The following is a 25,040-nucleotide window of genomic DNA, read 5'->3' as shown; positions in this document are numbered from 1 at the left end:
TCGATCTATTTATCTTCAAATTTACTGATTTTTTTCTTCTGCCTCCTTAAATCTGCTGTTGAGCCCTTCTAGTGGATTTTTCATTTCAGTTGGACTTTTCAGTCCAGAATTGCCATTTGATTCCTTTTTATAATTTCTGTCTCTTTTTTGATATTCCCAGTTTGGTGAGATCTAATTCTCATGGTTTTCTTTAGTTCTTTAAACATGGTTTCCATTAGTTCTTTGAAAATATTTAAAATATCTTATTTGAAGGCTTTTACTAGTAAGTTTAATGTATAGGTTTCCTTCAGGAGTTTCTTTTGAAACTATTGAAACTACTTTTTACCTGTGTATGGGCCATATCTTCTTGACCTTTTTTTGCCTGTCTCATTTTTTTGTTGTTGTTGTTGAAGAATGGACATTTTGTTTATTTATTTATTTGTTAAGATTTTCTGTATTTATTTGACAGAGAGAGAGAGAGAGCACAAGCAGGGGGAGTGTCAGGCAGAGAGAGTAGCAGGCTTCCCACTGAGCAGGGAGCCCAATGCAGGACTCAGTCCCAGGACCCGGGGATCATGACTTGAGCCAAAGGCGGACACTTAACCAACTGAACCACCCAGGCACCCCAGAGAATGGGCATTTTAAATATTACAGTGTGGCAACCTTGGAAATAAGATTCTTCTCCCTCCTCCAGGGTTTGTTGCTGGTTGTTGTAGCTGTTGTTTATTTGTTTAATTACTTTTCTGCTGAGCTAATTTTGTAAAGTTTGAATTCTTTGTTTTGTGTGGCTACTGATGTCTCTGCTCCATGAGCTTAGTGGTTAGCTAATGTTTGCACAGAGATTTTCTTAAACACCTTGTACTAAAAAACTCCCAGTCTTTGCAGATGAACTCTGTGTGTTTGTTTGGGCACATCTTCAGCATTCAACCAGACAGTTTATGACTCTGCCTGAGCCCTCACTTCCTGCCTAGACAGATCCCAAAGGTCAGCCAGCTTAAGTTGGCAGCTAAAGTTATTTTCAGGTCTTTTTTGAACACATGCACAGTGCTTGGCATGCATATGGCCTTCTAGACTCTCAGGAATATTTGGAGCTTTTCAAAGCCCTTATTCCCCAAAGCATCTGTCTCCAGCTTTGCCTCTCAAGCCTTTTAGTTAGTCTATTGTTTTCTCCAACTCTTACTCACTGCATCAGGCAGCAATAAAACATTTGCTTAGGAATGTTTTCACCATCATACCACTTTAGCACTGGTCAGGTTCCAAGTTAGTCACGATAGAAGCAAGCCTTCTGAACCAGTATTCTTGGGGGCCACCAACTAAGTCAGAACAAAGAATTAGAATTAGAATTATTTGTGAATGAGTCATTCTGCCCCTTCTGTACCTGTACCAGGAATTCAGGCTGTTATTTGCAAGCCTGACACTGGGCTAGGGAGCAGACATGGGAAAAGTGTAAGTTTAAAGATTGCTTTATTTATTTTAGAGATGGAGAGAGAGAGAGTATGAGTGAGGGGAGGGGCAGAGGGAGAGAGAGAATCCTCGAGCAGACTCCATGCCAGGACCCTGAGATCATGACCTGAGCCAAAATCAAGAGTTGGCTGCTTAACCAACTGAGTTACCCAGGTGCCCCATTTTTCTTACTTAAACACTCCCCTGGTTGCATCCTTTGGGCTAGTATCCTCCGTGAATTAAAACCTTTCTCTGTGCCTCAGTTTTCTTACATTATAAATTGGGGAGAAAAGTAATGATACCTAATTCACAAAGTTGTCATTAGCATCAACTCACTTACCATGTGTAAAAAGCACTTTGTAAGTTGTATAATGCTATATGAATGTCAGCTATTTTAATTTTTTGGTTGTAACATTAGAGATATGAAAAAGGTAGAACTTAAAGTTTATAAGTACCATGGAAGCAAAGACTTAAAGTTGAAGAAATAGTCTTTCTTCAGTTCTATTGTACTATACCATGTGTTTACCTCTTAACTTTGATTCGAGTAGACCGTTCATTAACAGGTTACAAAGTTCAAAAGGTACAAAACACTATAGAATAAAAATTGGCCACCTCTGACTTCCCCTCCTGGAGACAAATAATATCACCAATGATAGGGTGGGTGTACCCAAAAACATGCAGATGTCTATACTTCCAAAGAGGCATTATGCACATGCAAACAAATATGAATGTATGTTTGTTATGACTTTGTTAAATTAATATTTGTTAAATGGAGCACAGGGCACTGGATGGTGAATCACACACATATCAACAATAAACCATAAGAGAAACTGAAATAGGAAAATTTAGTATTCACATGTTCTGGAGGAAGTACACGGCATGCCCCAAGGAGCCATATGGGCAGGTCAAGGCAGGATGCAGACATAGCCAGAGAACCTAGGGCACATTTCTTTGTTAGGATCTATGATGTGGTGCTTTGGGGTTCCCAGACTAAGGCCAGATTGGTCAATTCAAACCAAATGGGTGGGTTTTTGGTGAGCTCCACAGGGGTCTTATCTAAGGGGCACACAAAGGGATGACCCTCAGAGGTGGGGAGACTGTTAATCACAAAGGTTACAGGGAATTCATATCAGGATTCCATGATTTGTTCATGACTCCATGGGTTTATGTCTAGGGCATGGGCTTGCATGAGGGACTACTGTCAGTTTAAGGTCACTGCAGGTTGCTTGGCCAAACAAAATGAATGCTGAGGTAGCAACACCATGGAGTATAGCTGACCTGAACTCTCGACAGTGTTCTTCCCTCTTTTTTTTTGCATGAATGGTAACATACGTGAAATACTGTCCTGTGTCTTGCTTTACTGACTTAAAAATCATGGTGATTATTCCATATCATTATTCCGTTATCAGTTTACAAACCTTCTTTGCTTCTTTTGCATGGTATTCCACAGACACATCGTAATTTATGTAAGCAATCCCATATTGTTGAACGATTAGATTGTGTCAGTCTTTTGCTAATAAGATTTATGCACCAGTGAACAAACTTGTATATACATTATTTCTCACAAATGAAGTATAAACTTGTAGGATAAACTTACAGATGTAGCATAGTTGAGTCATTTTATACTTCAAAAAATATTTCCAAAATGTTTTCCATAAAGATAACAGTTTACACTTCCATAGTATGTACTTGTTTTCCCGGCATTAATCCTGAGGACTAAATGTGTTTTATTTAGGTTATAAGCCCCAAGACTTCAAAGGTACTACAAAAATCACCCTCTTCGAGAAGAATGGTAAGAAAGAATTTCCTTTCCTCTCTTATTAACTCCCTACATGGTATTCTCTGGCTGTGTCTATCACACCCGTGTATAATTTTGGTCATGATCTATCCTTCAAACTTGACATTCATGTGGCTGATGAAGAAATAGTATAGGGAGAGAGTCAACTAACTGATGACTCAGAACATATGGTTAGGCAACCTATACACAAGTATGAATATTGTAGGAATTTATAGGGAAATTGTGATTATTATGATCACAGGTTCAGTGATGTCAGGAAAGTGGGATTTATCTCATAGAGGTTTCTGGGGGATGCTGGAAGAGGAAGGGCATGAAATAACCAAAACAGTGTTTTAGGAGTTTAGTCTTGGCTCCAATGACCCGACACCCTGCACCCTCCTCCCCAAGTCCATCTCCCTCAACATCCATTCCCTGGCATGCTTTCGTGGTTCTTACTCGTTATAGTATAAAAGTATCATAATAGTTGACCCTATTTTAAAACATTTTCCATTAGTTTCCTACCATAGACTAGGTAGCTTAAAATATTAGAAATTTATTCTCTCACAGTTCTGCAGGCTGAAAGTCTGAAATCAAGGTGCCTGCTTAGTTCGTTCCTTCTGAAGGCTGTGAGAGAAGGATCTGTTCTTGACATCATTCCTAGCTTTTGGTGATGCCACCAATTCTTGGTATTCCTTAGCTTATAGATACATCACTTCAATCTCCACCTCCATCTCTACACACTGTGTGTGTGTGTGTGTGTGTGTGTGTGTGTGTGTGTGTGTCTTCTCCTCTTGTAAGAACAGTAGCCATGTTGGATATACATCCACCCTACTCCATTATGACTTCATCTGAGCTAATTACAACTGCAGTGACCCTATTTCCAAATAAGGTTATATTCTCAGCTACTGGGGGTTAGGATTTCAACATATCTTTTGGGGGGACACAGTTCAACCCATAACATATTCCTTTCAAGGTATATATTGAGTTAGTTCAACTTAAACCTTCTATATCAACCATGCCATCTTTTGAGAATGTTCAAATTTAAAATGATTACCTGAGGAGTTAGCCAGATCCTCAGATACAAATTTATTTAGATTTATATCTAGATAGATAATTAATTTTTAAAATACTCAAAATTTGGAAACAAAAGGAATTTCCCCAGCCAATGACAAAAACAGGAATTTCTGTTAACTGGACCATGCCATTCTTTGATTATTTAATTTAACTTAACAAGAGCTCCAAGGTAGGTCTGCAGGCCCGTCTTGTCATATGAAAACAGAGATACTCAGCAGTCCATACGCTGCTCTTCAGAGTGTTATCACACTCTTTGAGGGATCAAGTTGTAAGTGGTCATTTGGAATTCAAGTTGGGACCCCCAATCATTGTTATTAACTAAAGAAAAAGGATATTTAAAAAGCTGTATTTTCTAATTGATTCTCAAATTTTTCAGAAGGTTGATCTTAAAATACATTGAAATACAGAGTGCTGCTTAAAGTAAGCTTAATTAGCGCACAGTTCAAGGAAATGAACTGATAGAAACATGAGATTTTGTCATAACCTAGTGTTACTTCTCTCATTTTAAGGCATTATAGCAAGGCCTTAAGCATGTAACAAAAGTAAAATCCCAGGTTAAGTTTAGTGAATATCCTGTTAAATAGAAAGTAGTGTTTCATTCTGGTTAAATACTGGTCACATTCACATGTTTTCCTAATTCACATTGCCACTGATTTTCATATCTCTTAAGTGCAGTCATTAAAGTGATATTCATCCTAGTTTGACAGAATGTACTGAATTTTTCCTCATTGGCAGTCTGACGTGCCGGAAGGAGTCATAAGGGTCCATGCTCCACTTCTCTCTAAGGTGTCCATGGCCATTCAACTCACTAGTCACACCAAAGCCAAAGACATACTGGCAAAATTTCAATATGAGAACAGGTGAGTAAAAGTGAATATAGGTCTCTGTACAAGGAAGGTGATCTTTTATCAGATGAGTAACTTTCCAGGCATTTACAAACTTGACCTGTTTGGAAAATTAGAACCTGTTACTTTGGGGAATTTACCAAAAGAGTAAGTCAAAAGTAGAGAAAGGGATTAAGTAGACCACAGAATTGTTGATAACAAAAGTGTGTTTTGTTTTGTTTTTTAAGAAATTTCTACAAATAGGATTCTTAATAAATATCTTCCATTTTGGGATTTCATTTACTACATGAGTTTTACTGTTTATTAAAATAAAAAATATAGCAAGTTAGTTTTAGAGATAACTTGGAATACCATTCCAGGCTTCACTGAGCTTCAACATGCCTAGATCAGATAAAGTTTATGTAGTTAAATGGACATCATAGCTGTTTTTTTCCTTAAAACATACTAGTAATAAATCTTGGGATTAGAATTTTATTTACAAATAAAATCCTTTTGCTCATCTCCCATAAGTCACCTTAAAGCAGCATTAATCAGGTAATTTTTCTCTGGGCATGCTTATTTGAGGATAAACATTTGCCCTGAGGTTTTTAAAAGATGAGAAGCATGAGAGGCACTAGTTTAAATCCTCCATTAGAGAGCCAGTACAGCTTCATGGTCTCTAGTAAAACTGATGGATATTCCTTTTATTCTTTGTTGTTGTTGTTGTTGTTGTTGTTGTTGTTTTTAGAGAGTGAGAGCAAGCGGGGGATTGGGAAGGGGATAGGGAGAGGGAGAGAATCTTAAGCAGACTCTGTGCTGAGCACAGAGCCCAACGTGGGGTTTGATCTCACAACCCTGAGATCATGACCTGAGCTAAAATCAAGAGTTGGACACTTAACTGAAGCACACAGGTGCCCCAAAACTGATGGAAATTCCTTAAGAGAAGCTTTCCAACCATGTTAAGAAGGAGTACCCATGTTGGGGGGCGGGAAGCCAATTGTGGAAGATTACATACCATAAGACTCCATTTATATAACATTTTGAAGTGAAAAATTTTAGAAATGGAGGGTGGGTTAGTAGTTTCTTGGAGTTGAAGAGAGGAGATCATGGGAGGGCGATGGGTATGGTCATAAAAGGGCAACACAAGGATCTGACAGTGTTGGAGTTGCACAGTATCTTGATTCTGGTAGATCAAAGAGCCTCTACAAGTTGTACTGAACTTAATACACACACACAAATGAGTACAAGTAAAGTGGGAAATTCGAATAGGATAGGTGGATCATACCAATGTCAGTATGCTAACTGTGACTTTATACTTACTGTATAAAATGTTACCATTTGGGGAAAAGTGGGCAAAGAGTATGAGGAATTTTTCTATATTATTTCTTACAACTATATATGAATCTACCACTATCAATAAAAATATTTCAGTTTAAAAAACCAAGAGTAGCCAATAGAAGTAATCTATGGTGTTGAAAGCCAGAACAGTGGCTTTCTATGAGGGTGGAAGGGATAGTGACTAAGAAGCCATGACAGTGGCTTCTGAGAAGTTCCTTTGTTAGATTATGGGGGCTGGTTACATGATATGTTCACTTTGTGAAAATTCTTCAAGTATTCTATGATACGTGCATGCTTTGTATGTTCTCTTTCTCTCTCTCCATATACATTTGTATATATAAATACGTATATATGTGTATATATATATATGAGCATACATAAAAAAGAAAAGAGGAGTAGATGGGGCCAAGAGGAGCCCAGAAAACTTCTCTCTGTTGCTTGAACACTGTAAGTAGTTATTGTTAGGGCAGTGATAGAGAGACTTGAAATTCCACTGGGGGGATGTGAACATCCAATAGGTTGCTAGTCACATGCATGACAAAACTGCCTCTATACTCCTGTAGACCTGTTGTAGATGAAAATCTTCTAATAAAAATAAATTAGAATCAGTGACTATAGATAGGTACTAATCCTTTGTACAAACTTCGAAAGATGTTTAGTCCATTTTCCTCACTAGTTAGAACTGTGGCCAATTTCAGTTTAGTTGTAAACTGGCCCATTTTTGCCTGTCTCACTAGAGGCTTATTTTCTGACTACTACTTCTTCCGTTTAAGCAAAAAGGGGAGAGAAGTCCCATTCCTCCCAAGTCCTCCCTCTTGGACATAACACAATGACAAGCATAGGGAGACTCTAAAAGGTCGAGAAACGAGTGCTGACTGCCTAGGGACATCGGGCCTGTGCAACAACGTGGTGGTGAATTCCTGGATTTCCTTATTGCCTCCCATATGTGCAGGCGGGGTGCTGCAGGAACCTTCAGCCTGGCATAGGAACACACAATAAAGGAGCTCCAAGAAGAGCCTGTTAACACAGCCAAAGGACTGGAGAGAAGGTGGCCTAACCACAAAAAAACATTTTGGCAATACCTGCCCTACTCCAACCAAACACTGATAGAAAAAGCACACAACTACACCTGTGTTTTCGGTGGGACCAAGCAGGGAACTGATCTACATGCCCCACCCAACAGAATCAGGTGGCCGCCCAGTTCCCAACCACAACAGTGGCAGCAGGGTCCTGCTTTGAGTGGCGTCTCCTCCACCCAGCAGCAATGAGACCTAACAAATCAGCGCAAGGCAGTTATCGACCAGCTTCACCCCACCCTCAGAGTGAGTAGGGTCCAGTGAAGAGCAGAGCTTTACCCTCACCCAACAGCAACAAAACAGTGAGAGTCAACCTTGTTTCTTCTCTCCCTGGTGGCAGCAAAGCCCAGGAGGGAGCTGATCTTACACCCCCAATCAGAGGCAGCAAAGCAGTACCAGTTGGTGCCCCACTTTTACTGGGCAGGTGTCAGTGGGGCCCAGCAAAAAGCTGAACATACACACCCACCCAGACCTTGTGCTAAACTTCAACAGGAGGAATGCCTGCCAAAAAATGATGACTAAATAAGATTCAAAGTCTCATAATATCCAAAGTGTCTGTGATAGGATACAAAATCACTCATTATACCTAAAACAAAGAAAATCACAATAGGAATGAGAAAAAGACATTTGAGAAATGCCAGTGCTAAATTGAATTGGATGTTAGAATTATTGGACAAGGATTTTACAGCAGCCATCACATACACACAAAAATGCTCCAACAAGCAATTATTAATTCTCTTGAAACAAATGAAAAAATAGAAAATTTCAGCAAATAGAGTTATAAAAAAGAATGAAATGAAAATTATGTAACTGAAAGAATAGCTGAAACTCACTGGATGGGCTCCGTAGTAGAGTGTAGATGACAGAGGATATAATCAGTAAACTTGGGGAATATCAGTAATAGAAGCCTAATGAGACATGAGTATGTATTAGTTTCCCAGTATTTCCATAACAAAGTACCTCAAACTAGGTGGCTTAAAACAATAGAAATGTATTCTCTCAGTTCAGGCCAGGAGTTTGAAAGAAATGGTGTCAGCAGGGTTGGTTCCTTCTGGAGGCCGTGAGGGAGAAGCTCTCCCATGCCTCTCTCCTAGCTTCTAATGGTTGCCAACATCCTTGGCATCCCATGGTTTATAGATGTATCATTCCAATCTCTCCATTGTCACATCCTCTCTGTGTTTCTCTGTATTTTTCCCCTTATAAGTATTCACTGGATTTTTGGGGGTCCCCCGAATCCAGGATGATTTCGTCTCTAGATTCTTAACTGATTACATCTGCAAATAACCCTATATTCAAATAAAGTCAGATTCTGAGCATCCGGGCAGACATGAGTTTTGTAAGGGACACTATTCAACCACTTATAATTACTGAATATACTGCAATATTCTGGTTGGGTCCCTAGAACAGTACATAGATGGCTACGTAAAAACCAAGAACATCTGAATAAAGTATGAACCTTGGTTAATAAAAAACGTATTAGTATTCATTAGTTGTGACAAATGTACCATATTCATGTTAGATGTTAATAATAGGGGAACAGGGTGTGGGGAATATGAGAACTGTCTATACTATCTTCACAATTTTTCTCTGAATCATAAAAGAGTTCTAAAAATAAATTCGTTTGTAAAATTTGTCAGAGTTGTACCATTTAGGAGAACTAATACTTATTAATGGTAAAAAAAACAATTTCAGGGTAAAATAGGTAAGGTTTAGTTATGCTAGAATTTTAGGACTATCTTTGTTTTAAAAATGAAATCCATGGGGCGCCTGGGTGGCACAGCGGTTAAGCGTCTGCCTTTGGCTCAGGGCGTGATCCCGGCGTTGTGGGATCGAACCCCACATCAGGCTCTTCCGCTGTGAGCCTGCTTCTTCCTCTCCCACTCCCCCTGCTTGTGTTCCCTCTCTCGCTGGCTGTCTCTATCTCTGTCGAATAAATAAATAAAATCTTTTTAAAAAATTTAAAAAAATGAAATCCACATATGCATTAATGGTCCTCTTCATTTAACTTCTGTTATTTTTAATTTAAAGAACTAAGAATAAATAGAATTAAATGTTTATTTTTAAAAGTATGAGGGTAAAGAGAACTGATGGGAGTAGGTTTCTACACATCACTCAAAATAGTAAAACATCAATCTTAATAGACCATGATAAGTTACTGCAGTACCAAAGAAACCACACACACACACACACACACACACACAAAACCCATACAAGGCAGTATATGAAAAAACATTATAAATAAGTCAAGATGTAATTATAAAAGATAGACCATATCCTGGGCCATAAAATAAATTTCAGTGAATTTAAAATAGTTGAAATCATACAGAATATCTTTTCTGACCATGAATGAATCTAACTAGATGCAAATAATAGCAAAACATCATCATTTCCAAATATTTGAAAATTAAACCACACACTTCTGAATGATCCATGGGTCAAAGAGGAAGTGTGAAAGGAAATTGTTAAAAGTACACAGAATGAAAATAAAACTGCAACTTTTTTGTACAGTACAGCTAAAGCCATACTGAGAGAAAATTTATAGCAATAAGAGCATACATTTAAAAAGAGGGCAAGATCTCAGAGCAAGTAAGTTGCTACCTCTAGAAACTTGAAAAATAAGAACAAAATACACACAAAGCAAGCAGGATGAAGCAAATGATAGAAGAGCAGAAATCAGTGAAATTGAAAACAGGAAAATGATAGAGATCAGTGAAACAAAAAGGTAGTTCTTTTTAAAAAACAATTAAAATTGATAAACTTTTAGAAAGACTAACAAAAATGAAAAGAAATCATCAATATTAAGAATAAAATAGGAAGTATCACTGTATATAATGCTTCTCTTAAAAGGATAAGTAAATACTGTGAACAAACTATATACCCAAAATCAAAAAATTAGAAGAAATGGACCATTTCCTCAAAAACCACAAATTACCAAAAGACAACCAAGATGAAATAGTTTTGTAGCCCTTAAAGAAATTGAATCTTTAAAGGTTTCCCAAAAAAAGAAATCATCAAGCCCAGATGGTTTCACTGGAGAATTCTAGCAAATGTTTTTAAAAAATGAACACCAGTTTAGCACATTCTTTTTCCAGAAAGTAGAAGAGGAAGGGACACTACCTAACTCATGTTATGAAATTGGTATTGACCAGATACCAAAGACAATAAACAAACTCTGAAGACTAATATCTCTCATGAACTTAGAGACAAAGTCCTCAACAAAACATCAGCAAATTTAATCCAACATGTATTGAAGGAATTACAGTGAACAATTGGAATTCATTTCAGGTATGCAGGTTTGGCTCAATATTTAGAAATTAATGTAATCTACTACTGGATTGGAGAAAAATCATATGATCATGTTTTTTTTTAAATATTTTTTTATTTATTCGACAGAGATAGAGACAGCCAGCGAGAGAGGGAACACAAGCAGGGGGAGTGGGAGAGGAAGAAGCAGGCTCATAGCAGAGGAGCCTGATGCGGGGCTCGGTCCCATAACGCTGGGATCACGCCCTGAGCCGAAGGCAGACACTTAACCGCTGTGCCACCCAGGCGCCCCCATATGATCATGTTAATTGATACAGAAGGAGCATTTGACAAAATCCAATACCCATTCATGATAAAAGCCCTCAGTGAACTAGGAAAAGGGAAGACGTCCTCATCTTGATAAAGACCATCTACAAAAATCTACAGCTCACGTTATACTTAACAACGAAAGATTGACTACTTTCTTTCCAAGATCAAGAACACTACTTTTATTCAAAATACTTTTAGAAGGGGCGCCTGGGTGGCACAGTCGTTAAGCGTGTGCCTTCGGCTCAGGGCATGATCCCAGAGTTCTGGGATCGAGCCCCACATCAGGCTCCTCTGCTGGGCCTGCTTCTTCCTCTCCCACTCCCCCTGCTTGTGTTCCCTCTCTTGCTGGCTGTCTCTCTCTCTGGTAAATAAATAAATAAAATCTTAAAANGAGGAGAGGAGAGGAGAGGAGAGGAGAGGAGAGGAGAGGAGAGGAGAGGAAAGGAAAGGAAGAAAGGAAGAAAGGAAAGAAGAGAAGGGAAAGGAAGGAAGGAAGAAAGAAAAAAGGGAGGGAGGAAGGCAGTAAGGAAAGAAAGGGAAGGGAAAGGAAAAAGGAAAGGAAAGAAAGATTGTAGAGGAGGAAAAAACTGTCCATAACAAAGTTTATCATTTTAAATTTACAGTTTGTGGTATTAAGTACATTCACATTATTGTATACTCATTACCACCATCTACAGAAAGATTTTTATCATTCCATACTCAGACTCTATCCCTGGTAAACAATAACTTCTCATTTCTCCCTCCCGCAGCCACTGGCAACCACTCTTCTACTTTCTGTCTCTATGAATTTGACAATTCTAATAATTTTTAAAGATTTATTTATTTATTTTGGAGAGAAGGGAGGAGGGGCAGAGGGAGAGAATCCCAAGCAGACTCCCTTCTGAGCACGGAGCCAGTTGCGGGGCTTGATCTCACAACCCTGAGATGATGACCTGACCCGAAAATCAGGAGTTGTACACCTAACGAACTGAGCTACCCAGGCACCCCTCTAATAACTGATTTTTGACAACAATACAAGAGCAGTTCAATGGATGAAAGACAGCCTTTTAAACAAATGATAAATGGTGCTCTAGCAGTTGGATATCTATAGACAAAAAAAACAACCCAGGATGGATCACAGATTTAAATGTAAAATGTAAAATTATAAAACTTTTAGAAAATAGCAAAGGAGAAAACCTCTGTGATGTAGGACTAATAAAGAGTTCTTAAAGTTGACAAGCATGATCCAGGGATGCCTGAGTGGTTCATTGGTTGAGTGACCAACTCTTGATTTCAGCTCAGGTCAGGATCTCAGGGTCCTGGGATCGAGCCCTGTGTTGGACTTCATGCTCAGCAGGGGCATCTGCTTAAGATTCTTTCCCTCTGCCCCTTTACCCATGCTTTCTATCTCTCTTTCTGTCTCTAAAATAAATAAATAAATCTCAAAAAAAAAACAAAAACCCAGCATGATCCATAAGAGGTAAAAATGGATAAATCTGACATCAAGATTGAAAACTTACTGAAAGACTCAATGAAAAGGATGAAAAGACAACGATATCCAGCAAATGACTAGTATCTAGAATATATAAAGATCAATACTCAACAATAAGAAAAAAAACAATCCAATTTTAAAATGAGAAAGGGGTGTCTGGGTGGCTCAGTCAGTTAAGTGTCTGCCTTTGGCTCAGGTCATGAAACCAGGGTCCTGGGATGGAGCCCCACATCAGGCTCCTTGCTCAGCAGAGAGCCTGCTTCTCCCTCTCCCTCTGCCTGCCACTCCCCCTGCTTGTGTGCTCTCTCTCTGTCAAATAAATAAATAAAATCTTAAAAATAATTAATTAATTAAAATGAGCAAAAGACATGAACAGACATTTCACTAAAGAGGATACGCAGATACACATGCACATGAAAATATGTTCAGTATCTTTAACCGTTAGGGAAATGCAAAGCCACAATGACATCACTGAACATCTCTGAGAATGGCTAAAATAAATAATAGTGATGACACCAAATACTGGCAGAGATACAGAGATCTTTGAGTCACTCATAGGGCATTTTTTTTTTTTTTTACATAATGTCTGCACCCAATATGGGGCTTGAACTCACAACTTGGACATCAAGAGTCACACACTCCAGACAAGCCTGGTGCCCCATGGGTATATATCCCAAAGAAATGAAGATTATATTCACACAAAAAATGTATACAAATGCTTTTAGCAACTTCATTTATAATACTAAAATCTGGAAAAGAAACCCAGATGTTCTTCAACAGGTGAATAACAAACTGGCGCATCTGAACCATGGTGTGCTGCTCAGCCATGAAACGCAGCACCTCGGAATCCAGTGATTTATGGGGATTGGGAAAAAAGCCAATACAAATAGTTCTATGCTCTTTGTTTTCATTGATAGAACATTTTTGGAATGACAAACTTCTAGAAAATGTGGACTCGAGTAGAGGTTACCAGGAATAAGGGATGGGGGTAAGAATGAGGACAGAGGGAGGTGAGAGGGCTATAAAAGGGAAATGAGAGAGATCCAGTGGTGATGGAAATATTCTGTATCTTGACTCAATGTTGACTTTCTGGTCGTGATAGCACACTAGAGCTTTGCAAGATTTTACTATCGGGGAAAACAGTAAAGGGTACATAGGATCTATCTGTGCAATTTCTTAAAACTATGAGCAGATCTACAATGATCTCAAATAAAATGTTTCATTAAGCGAAATAGGTCACACCTCTTTCTTCCTCACAAAGCGCTGAAGTCAGTCTTTTTGAAGTAACTAAGCTGAAAGTCACTCTTCAGGTGGGATGAAGACCAGCCGCTCCTCTCCCACAGCATTCAAGACTGGGGTGGAGAAATTAAATTGGGCAATTATTTTATCTGACTTGCTTTCACTATAGAGCAGAAACATGCAATGAAGTCAACATTAAGCAGTTTGAAAAGCTTTAGGCAAGTTTAGAAACATGGCATGCACAGAGGAGAGAATCCTATTCAGTTTTTGGCAAAAGGAAAAATGAAACCTGACTTCTTTTGAACAGAGAGTAATGTGACCAATGACAAGGCAATATTAAACATCCAGCTGCTCCTTCACCAGCCTTGGTGTGTCTGTAACAGTCCCCTCTTAAATGAAGCTGACAGTTGTGGATAGAATGGGCTCCAGGTTGCTATAGGGCCTAGCAGCGTCCATCTTGGTTTGGAATAGTCCCATCCTCCCTGTGCCTTGGATGCTTGTCTGTGTCAAACAAAATTATTTTTTATCATAACTTTAATTGTAATAATGATTTGTGGGTGTATTTCATTGAAGGCAGAAGGAATTGTTTGTTGCCATGGTTATTTAATCCACGTATTTACCTCAGATCATGGAAGAAGCTTAAGTCACATTGCTTTCTTTTTTTTTTCAGTCATGGTTCATCAGAATGCATTAAGATTCAGAACCAACGGTTATATGAAATTGGGGGAAATATAGGTAAGCTTTCTCTAACGTTTTTTACTCTTAAATTCTCTGATTACTCTAAAAGAAATATGCTATTATTATAAAGGCATATTTTACAAGTTTCTTAAATATAAATTCAACATCATTAAGTTTCTGAAGTTTCAATCTCATGTGAGAACAGTTGTACGAATTTCCTAAAAAATTTTCAAAATTTAAATGTAAATGTTTTAGTTGATATGGAGTACGCTTTTGGGTAAGTGTGCCTCAGAGTTAGAAAGTCTCTTCCTGGAGATCCCTGCAAAACAGAGAACATCATGGAACATTGACACTGTGACACCCTTCTTGCTTAACTTCCCTGGTTTCGCCCTTGGCCCAGGTTCATTCTTCCTATTTTTCTGAGGGGGAACAAAAAGGAATCAAATGGAAATTTCTTCTGCTTGCCTCTGTGTCCTGCCTTCCCCTTTGTTCAGGTCTTCTGCTTGCCCTCCGCACAGTCTGGATGAACCATCCCAGCTCCCCCTTATGGCCAACACCTCCGCATGTGCCTCACTTCATGTTCCCTCCCGCCTGCCACTCAGCGCCTTGCTCCAGCCCCCCATTCTTTCTTGCACCATGAGCTTTTCCCTCCCAACTGCATCATTTCCAACTACATATACATTTTTGGTAATTTCTCTCATCTTCACAAAACTCTCTCTTGACCCCCTTCAAGTTTTAGTGTTCTGCTTTACGGCAAAAACTCCTTGAATCCATTTTCTGTCCTCCAATCTCTTCCTCTTGTTCTCTCTTGAAACCACTCCAGTCAAGCATTACCCCGCAACACTTCACCAAAATTGCTCTCTTGTTGACGCCACCGGAGAACTCTCATGTTGTGAAATCCAGTCATTCGTTCTGTCTTGATAACTGCCTGAGTTGATCTTCCCCTTCTTTGAAAATACACTCTCTTCACCTGGTTTCAAGGACAACCTAAGCTTTTGGGTTCTGTCCCACCTCACTGGCAGCTCCTGAGTCTCTTTTGCCTGCTACGTCTCACCCTTTCCACCTTCAACATGGAAAACTGTGGGGACAGGCCTCAGAACTATTCTTACCTACTCGTAACATCCTTGGTGAGCTCAGTCCATCCCACTGCTTTAAATACACCTGTGTGCAGATGCCTCTCAAATTATATTGACTTCCGCTTAGCACCAACCTTGGAGATCTAGTCACCAGGCACACTTTGCCTTGGAGTCTTTGCATTCACTCTTTTTCCCAGAATGCTCTCCTTTAGAGTGTTCATTTCTCACTCCGTCAACTCTTGCAGGTGTTTGCCACTGTGTCACCTTCTCACAGTGACCTTCCAGGATCTCACCTTCTCTAGGTGTGCCTTCCCAGCTTTGTTGTTCTCTCATGTTCTTATCACCACCAGACTTACTTTATATTGTACTTGCTTATTTGCTGGTTGTCTTTTACCACTTTGAGAATGTAAGTGCCCTGAGGGCACTATTTTTGACTCTCTGATGCATTTCTGTAGCCCTAGCCCCTGGAATAGTCCCTGGCATATAATAACTTTTAAGAAATATTTAATAAATGAATGAATCAAGCAAGCAATCAAATATTGGTAGTTTGGTTTGAGACTTTGGTATACATTTCAAACACACTGTACATAGAGATTTTCAGATGTATTTGCCTCATGGAATGATCTTTTTGTTGTTATTTCTGAATTTCCTGCCTATGCACATTGCATCTGTAGTAAAACAAAACGACCATTCCTAAAATGAACTTGATTTTAATCTTTTCTAACACTGTTCAAGTTACTATCTGTAAAACCATTAGAGGACATGTATTATTATATAAATGATCAGTTTATATCTTAAACAGGTCCTTGCCATATTTTCCTAATTGATGTGAGGCTAGGGAACAATTTGCCTGTAGTTGATATGTCTGTTTTTTCCACAATTTTGCATGGGATTTATTTGAAGTATTTCACAGTCATTAAGAAACAAAGAAGGGAAAGAATAAGGCAGGCAGGCAGACTGGCTTTGCTAAAGAACCTTTAACACATATCTCCTTACTTTTGGCTGAGAGAACTGTGTTGGCCTTATTCAGACCTTACCAACACACACGTGCACATGCACACATAGAAGTGTGCACCCTCGAAAATATTCTCTGATTTTCTCTTTCCTTTAGGGCAACATTGCTTGGATCCAGATGCTTATATATTGGATGTATATCATGTAAATCCTCAAGCAGAGTGGGTGATTAAACCCCAGCCAAGTTCTTGAAATACCCCCAGGATGGCAGCTATCATGTATTATATGCCAAGAAGATTCTACATTTGGTAGGGAAGGTAGCACGACTGTTTTTGACATGTTTGTTCCAGTAACCCTCTTGGTGTTTCTCAGCCCAAATGGCGTCTCCCAGCGTTGTCGACATGAACTGTGCAGGCGGAGCTGGTTGACTGAGCTGAGGCTTTCTCCTATGGTTCCTTGATAATGGTGAAGGAAAGACGCTGTGATGGTTCCAGAAGAAAGGCCAATCTAGCATATGGAACTCTAATCATTTCTAGTACTTTGACTTCATGGTAGAAATGAACCTCGTCTTACACCCGGAGATAAAAACACTTCTTTATGTAGCGGATGCTACCAAACACAAGAGGTGGAAGAGGGTCTTTTTATACTTACTTTATGTACATATGTTGACCTTTTCGAACAAGAATCCCAGAAATATCAATAATGTCTGTTCTGCAAAATAATTCAGATCTGCTTTTCAAAGGGAATCAGTTTCTAAAGTTATACGTACAGTATTGATGCTCTGACTTGCTCCCAAACCGGAGGAGGATGAACTTCTTTTGAAGGAACACTGTATTGTTACGTGTGTCGTACTGTATCATGACTGCATTCTGGTGCAGGTGAACATTGCTCTGTCGTGGATTATTGAAAATTGATATACTTAAAGCTTGTTCTCTTATGAGCACAGGTTCCCATAGCAAAGGTTAGTTTGACAGAGGGTGTTCTTATGCTTTCATAACCTTCTGGGTAGTTAATAATCACAGAACCTCTATCTTTTCATCATGATTATGGTGCTCCATGAAAAGCTTTCTCTGCGCCAGGCACAGAGTTCCTTTCCTGATCAAACATATCATTTTTTAAATATTTTACACATGTAAGTCACTTCTGTAGGCCAAATTTAAAAATATAGAATTGTCTTTATGCAACTGGTCTTCATCCAAAAGTACTGAAAAATACTGTTATATCTACATTTTATTAGCTGTAAAAGCAAGTTGTTTCTGTTCATCAATCATAGACATGGCCAAGCACTACGGATTAGCCTCAGGCTTTAAAATCAGAAGCATATTTGGTAAGCTGAAAACTGGCTTGCTATGAAGATCTGCAGAGCCATTTTCCAGACCTGCAATTGGTGAGAACGCACAGTTCTCCACAATCGAAAGGAGAGCAAATCTGAAATGTGCTGAGGGGTCAGACCACTCTGCCTTTCATCTTGAGACTGCAGATACGGTTCTAGGGTTAGCTAGAAATGGGGACAGAGGTCTCATTTATCCTACATGCGTACTTTGGATTAGAATCCACACATTGAGATTTCATTGAATTTATAACAATTTTAATGAGATTTAATGTCCAAATGACTCTCTCTTGCAGTTCAAACAATAAAGTTACTCACAAATACAGAAAACATTTTACCAAATATTTTACCAATGTTTCCACTTACCAATTCTCAAAACATGATGTGATAATAATTTAAGCCCACATATAAGAAGAAATCTTTTTTCTTTTTTTTTTTTTTAAGTAGGCTCCACACCCAGCATGGAGCCCAACGCGGGGCTTGAACTCACGACCCTGAGATCAAGACCTGAGCCAAAATCAAGAGTCAGATGCTTAACTGACTGAGCCACCTAGGTACCCCTAGAAGAAATCTTGTATATGCAGCATTATTATGACTTGATATCTCTAAAAACATTATTTATATTCAACATGTAGATAATTATGTTTCTGGCCATTAGGATTTTATTATATTTTTATAAAAACATCAAATATCCATTCATTTTATTTGAGAACTTTTACTTCCTGTGCCTGAAAACCCATTAGAAACTAAACATTTTATTTATTTCTACGTTTCATCTGTTTTCAGTGTTTGGCTAATTGATGGCATGTGAGTTTACATAATGAATTTCAAGAGTCTGAAGAAACGCTTTTATTGTTTTTGAAATTCAGACAACAGGAGTAAACATTTTACTTTATGCAGTAGCTAACTTCCAAGGCATAAGATGACAGTAATCCATACCCACACATGGAAGAAATTCTTCAAATTAGCTATCTTATATGTCTATGTATACATGAAAACAGGGACTGCTTTTTCTCATTGTGTTTCCTATAGTTTCAAATAGTTAAATTCTATTGTAAAAGATTTTTTTTATAGAAGATTATGGATCTAATTTTTTATTTGGGAACTTTCCCATCTTTGGACAGAAAACACATTAGAACCTGTATATAAGTTCTAGAGGTTTTGAGATTTACTCCACTTGTCATTAGTGTTAAATAAGTGGCTGACAGATGACAGGTAAACAACCATTTCTAAATTTCTTACTCACTTTCGTGTGGCATCAGATGTCAAAGACTTAGCTGACTCAGTAGCTTTAATCAGTTGAATGTATTTAAGTATGTGTGACAACTTTCAAATAACTATGTAATATGGAAGGCCATGTCAATACCAGTATCTTCAGATATAACTTTTAGTCATAGGACAAACTAAGTGATTAGAGGAGAATTTCAGCAGACACACCGACTAAGTTTTGTATGACTAGAGATTCTTCTTACTAATTTTATTCTTAAAAAACAAACCCCTACAATTACAATTCAAAAATGTCTGTCAAATAATTATTGAAACTATCTTTGCTTTACCAAAGTTGTTTTATAATGGTTACAGTAATCTGTAAAAATGAGTAGTATGTTTGCAGACAAAAGAAGGGTCAGAACTTAGGCTTCTAGACTCAGTTCTTACTAGCTTCCCACCCACCTCCTCCCAAGTGGTCTTGGTGTACAATTAGGAAAGTAATATCCAGGAAGGTATTAGAGAAAGTTAACATGTTAGTGACACTTACTCAGAAAAAACCCTAGAGCTGGCTCATTGTTCTCTCCATTTTGCGAAAGAGGATCCCTTTGTTAAGCAGGTAATTGGGGGATATGATTCTTAGAGCCAGTGATCTTCAAAGAAACTGGAATATTAATTTCGTTACAATGTGTACACAGTATAAACTACCTCACTTGCTTTTCTTAGGAAAAAAAAATTAATGGACTTTAACAGTTTTTGTTACAAACTGTCCCTAAGTCATCTTATTTAAGTCACTTCAGTTAGCTTTCAGTGTACATTTAATAATATACATTGAATGATGTAAAATATTTTTAGTGTAAGCTTTAAAGCCAAAAATACTCTGTAACTGTGACCTGTGGTATACTCTGAGAGAATTCATGTCCCTTAGTCATTGTCTTGTATTTTTCACTATGTTGCAATGTAGGTTTTCAAGTGTGGGAATTAATAGTCCTCTCTTCTTTCAGGCATTTTTCAACTGCTTTCCCCATATTGCACTTGACTGAAAAGTAACATGAGATTAAAATGTCCCTTCTTTCTTTCAAGTGTATTTCAACTGGTTTTCACAGATGTTTTACATGCCTGAAAAGAATATATATTATGGGACTAAATAGTTCCTAGTTTCTGACAGGCCTTTTCAACTGTTTTCTATAAATATGTCATTTAATAAAAAATCATATGACATGGATTAAAATGTTTCTTTCAAACATTTTAAATAGTTTTACACATACACACACCTTAAATTAAAAACATCTTTTCTTTCAGTCATTTTCCCACTATTTTCTAAAGCTACGTGACCTGATTAGAAAATTATTTAACGTCACAAGAAATGCCAATGTTTTATGTTGTTTCCCATCTCAAAAGTTAATATTGATTCTTTTGTCCCAGGTTTCATTGTTAAGTATAATATGTATGTTGCATTTTACCCATAAAAATAAAGAGAAAAAACTAAAAGCATTGTCACAAGAATTCTTAAAATAATTGAGCTAGTCTAAGGGTATGATGATGCTGGTGAAAGAGTGGGAGCTTTAAAGTCAGAAGGTATGTGTCTGAGCCCACTCTCTGTTACTTACCTGCTGGGTGGTGGTCTTGTACAAAAGCCACATGGCACGGTAATAATGGACGGTTGTGGATAGGGGATAGATCAAATAAACAACAATTTCCTAAATTTGCTCGAGTTGTTGTTTGGGACAGGTTTTTAATACGTGTCTTTTTTTAAAAAACTTTCTTAATAGAGAAAAAACATTTGACAAAATTCAATACCAGTTCATAATATTTTTTAAAAGTTCAACATTTTACTGTATATCTCGTACAAAAGGCAAGAAAAAAAAGGTATAAAGATTAGAAAAGAAATAAAATAGTCTGTATTTGTTAATGATATATGTATGTGGGAAAGACTGGAGTATCTTCAACTATTAGAACTAGTATGATAATTTACCAAGGTCAATCATAGAAGATGATTACATAAAAGTTAATTGTATTTTTTATATTAGCAGCAAACAATTGGAAAATAAATGTTTTAACTTCCATTTCCTATAGCATCAAAAAACATAAAATACTTATGAAAACATTTATCAAAAGATATGCAAAACACGTATGCTAAAAACTAAAAACTATTTTTGGTAGAAATTAGAGAATAGCAAAATAAATAGACCACGTTTCTGCATCGGAAGAGATGGATGGAAGAGTGTTGGCAGGATGCAGTTCTCCACAAACAGATCTGTAGTTTTAATGCAACCCCAATCCTAACACCAACAGGCTTTTTAGGTACAAATTGGCAAACTAACGAATTTGCATGAAAATGCAAAGAATCTAGAACATCCAAGGAAATATTACCCCAAAAAGAGAACAAAGTTGGATTGAGAATGAGGGATTTCAAGACTTACTCTAAAGCTACAGCTATTAAGACAAGATGATACGGCGTGAGGGTGAACACCTACATGAATAGCACAGAAGGAGATGCTCACTACGTGGTCATTTGATTTTCAACGCGTGCCAAAGAAACCTATGGAGAAAGGAAGCTTTCTACAGAAGGTACTAGATCAACTAGATATACGTATCACAAGGTATGCAAAAATTCATCCAAAAGGGATCATATTGTTCATTTTAATGCCTGAAACAATGACACCTGCAGAAGAAAACAGAATAGCTTTATGACTTGGGGATAGGCAGAGCTTTCTTAGGAACAGAAAACAGCACTTTTTTTTTTTTTAAAGATTTTATTTGAGAGAGAGAGAGCATGAGAGGGGGAAGGGTAGGAGGGAGAAGCAGACTCCCCTCTGAGCAGGGAGCCCGATGCGATGCGGGACTCAATCCCGGGACTCTGGGATCATGACCCGAGCTGAAGGCAGTTGCTTAACCAACAGAGTCACCCAGGCGCCCCCAAAAAACAGCACTTTCAAATTAATAAATTAAACCTCAGCAAAATGTAAAACTGCTTATCCAAAGAGACCATTAAGAAGTCAAATAAGCAAACCACAGATTAGGAAAAAATACCTATGTGTAAAGCATATATTTGACAAAAGACAGACATTCAGGATATATAAAGAATTCACTAGTGAAAAGACCAGCACATTTTTGAAATGGGCCTAAGACTTGGATACTTCATGAAAGAAGAGAACATAGAGGCCAATAAGCACATAGAAACATGTTCAACACCATGTGCTACTGGGGAAATGCAAAATAAGCCACAAGGAGATATCACTACATACCCACTAGAACAAGTAACATTGAAAAGACTGATCATTCTGAGTGTGGAAGAATCAGAACTCTTATAATTGCTGATATAAAATGGTATAGCCATTTTGGAAAAGGGTCTAGCAGTTTCTTATCAGACTAATCATACAACTACCAACTGCTATCTGAATACAGATAATAGCATAAATCAATCTCAGAAACATTATGCTGAGTGAAAGAAGCTAGACACAAAAGACTATACACTGTACAATTATGTGAAATGCTAGGACAGGCAGAGCTAAACAATGATGGGGGAGAAAACCCAGAATGATGGCTGCCTCTGTGGGGGTGGATATGGAGACTGGGTGGAAGGGGCATGGGGCCTTCCTAGGCAATTGAAACATTCCGTATGTGCCATCCCATGCCAGGACCCCTGGCTACATGGGCCTCTTGAGCACTTTGTATGTGACTAGTCTGAACTGAGATGTGTTCCAAGTGTAAAATACCAGATTTTGAAGACTTGGTAGGAAAGAATGTAAGACATCTCATTGGTAATATTTTACTATTACATGTTTGATTCTAGTATTTTAGATATTTAATTTAAAGTGATAAATTATAATATAAAAATTATAAAATCTATTTCAGCAGTTTCTTTTTAATGTAGCTACTAGAAAATTCTAAGTTATATATGTGGCTTTCATTATATATCTGTGGAACAGTATTGTTTTATATTTTGATAAGTGTTTGGGTTATAAAGATGTCTGTATTTGTCAAAACTTAGTGAATGTTTACTTAAGATTTCGGCATTTCGTTATATGTAAATGTTACCTCAAAAGAAAATAATTTGCAAATAACAAATATTGAACTTTAGGTAATGATATGCATACTGGAGTACTTCAGGGGAAGTGTATTGGTGTCTGTAACTTATTTTTGAAATGTATAAAAATAAGACAGATTGATGAATAGAAGGATCAATAGATGATAGATGGATAGATATGCACCAGGGCAAGGATAGCAAAATATTTATGATATAAATGATGGTGGGCATAGCAGTATTCAATATAATGTTCTCTATGCTTGAAATTTCCCATAGAATTTTGAAAAAAATATTTTTTAAATGTTTTTCTTTTAAAATAATTTTTTAAGATTTATTTATTTTAGAGAGAGAGAGAGAGTGCACATGCATGAGTGGGGGAAGGGGCAGAAGGAGAAGGAAAGAGAGAGAAGTTCCTTAAGCAGACTCCCCACTGAGCAGGGAGCCTGATGTGGAGCTCGGTCCCAGGGTCCTGGGATCATGATCTGAGCCAGAATCAATAGCCAGCCTCTTAACTGACAGCCACGTAGGTGCCCCTGAAAAAAGAGTTCTTAACATAAAAACATAAAAGCAGATAAAAGAGTATCAGGAGTTTGGGCAATGCTGGGGTTCCCCTTCGATGTTTCCTTTTATCTTCCCCACAGTAAATTACACTTTCTCCTAGTATCTTCAAACAGAAGTTGAGTGGGGGTGAGAAGCAAAGAGAATGGAGAAGTGTGCTTTTGAAATTTTACCCGAGCTGTGTCAACTAGCAAGCATGTGTGCATTCTTACAGTTTGTTGGTGAACTTCCAGCTAACAGTAATTCATCCTGAGTGTGTGCTTTGCAGCCTTACCACATTCTTCCTCATTCAGCAACTGTGGGCCAGTGTTGGCGTGTAGCTTGTGTCCTTAGATGACAGGGTCTTCTCTCCCATCAGTGACCCTCACTCACTACATGTCACTCCACGCTGCCCCAGGGTTCCAACGCAGTGACATAAGAACAGCCTGGACACGTAAGTACCATAATAAGTAAGAACATACCCACCACTAATGATCCGTGAATTCACCAATCTAATAATCTATTCCCGAACAGGGTTGTGGAAGCTATTTTCTGGTTTCATAAATCTTCCAATGCTGCAACAACTTATTTTTAAGGAGTGACTGATCAGTTCAAAAAACAGATGTTTTGGAAAGGGTTGCAAAGCGATCAGCTCTAACAAGCAGTCCAGAGTTATTCTGTTCTCAATTATATTATCCAGTTATATAATCTCTAAGCCTACAACTCTTGATTCAGCAATAGTTCAAGAAGTATTATATAGCGATGCAGATAATAAACACACAATATACTGAACAGAAAAGCTCAACCCCCTCCACGTCAGTTAAGCAGGTTAACCTCACTGCACGCCATTTTGCACATAGTTACCAGCAAAAGGGTCGCAAAAAACCTCAGGATGCCTATGTGCCATTAGTAACTACTATTTGAAGGAGTCTAAGAATTTACAAATTTCAAAAGTTCACTTGATAACAGCAACAAATAACAGTAACTTGTTCATCTTTTGGACACCATGTTAAAATTATTATGCAAAGATGTCGACGATGTGGCCACGGAGCAAGACAGCCCTAGGTGTTTCTCGGGGATTGAGGTCTTCCTCAATTCACACAGATGAATGTGTCTGAGGAATTGTGCTCCTTGGTCTTTCTGTACCCACTAGAGCCAGAACCACGTTATCAATACACTGCACCGCCCGTTACATGGAGGAAAGGGTTACAAAACTCACGGTTTAAAAGCATGGGCGTGCATCATAAGATCTACCTTTTAATAAAAAAAGTGCTCCCCAACAGTACAGCTAACATATTCTCTTACCAGGTTCCCGGAAAAAGAGCAAGAAAGTTAAAGTCAGGTTTCCAGGAGCGCCTTGGTGGCTCAGTTGGTTAAGAGTCTGCCTTTGGCTCAGGTCATGGTCACGGTGTCCTGACATCAAGCCGCGTGTCGG

At 38.1% G+C, this 25,040-nt stretch overlaps 1 protein-coding gene across 7 annotated transcripts in view; it reads left to right on the top strand.

Moving 5' to 3' along the window:
• Positions 1–20,870, top strand: part of ARHGAP28 (Rho GTPase activating protein 28) — a 198,384-nt gene extending 177,514 nt beyond the window's left edge. Inside the window, exons 15-18 of one of the 7 annotated variants that reach the window (XM_019802526.2) lie at positions 3,158–3,214; positions 5,009–5,133; positions 14,465–14,529; positions 16,660–20,870. In XM_019802526.2, the coding sequence (XP_019658085.1) occupies positions 3,158–3,214; positions 5,009–5,133; positions 14,465–14,529; positions 16,660–16,754 (342 nt within the window). In that variant the 3' untranslated portion in view covers positions 16,755–20,870. The remainder of the gene's footprint in view (positions 1–3,157; positions 3,215–5,008; positions 5,134–14,464; positions 14,530–16,659) is intronic. The other 6 variants (XM_034642362.1, XM_019802525.2, XM_002921961.4 and 3 more) reach the window with 6 other exon arrangements.
• Positions 20,871–25,040: the final 4,170 nt, after the last annotated feature.

Source organism: Ailuropoda melanoleuca, chromosome 14, assembly GCF_002007445.2.
Source record: "Ailuropoda melanoleuca isolate Jingjing chromosome 14, ASM200744v2, whole genome shotgun sequence".
NCBI classification, from domain to species: Eukaryota; Metazoa; Chordata; class Mammalia; order Carnivora; family Ursidae; genus Ailuropoda; species Ailuropoda melanoleuca.
This window is presented reverse-complemented; position numbering and strand designations above follow the sequence as displayed.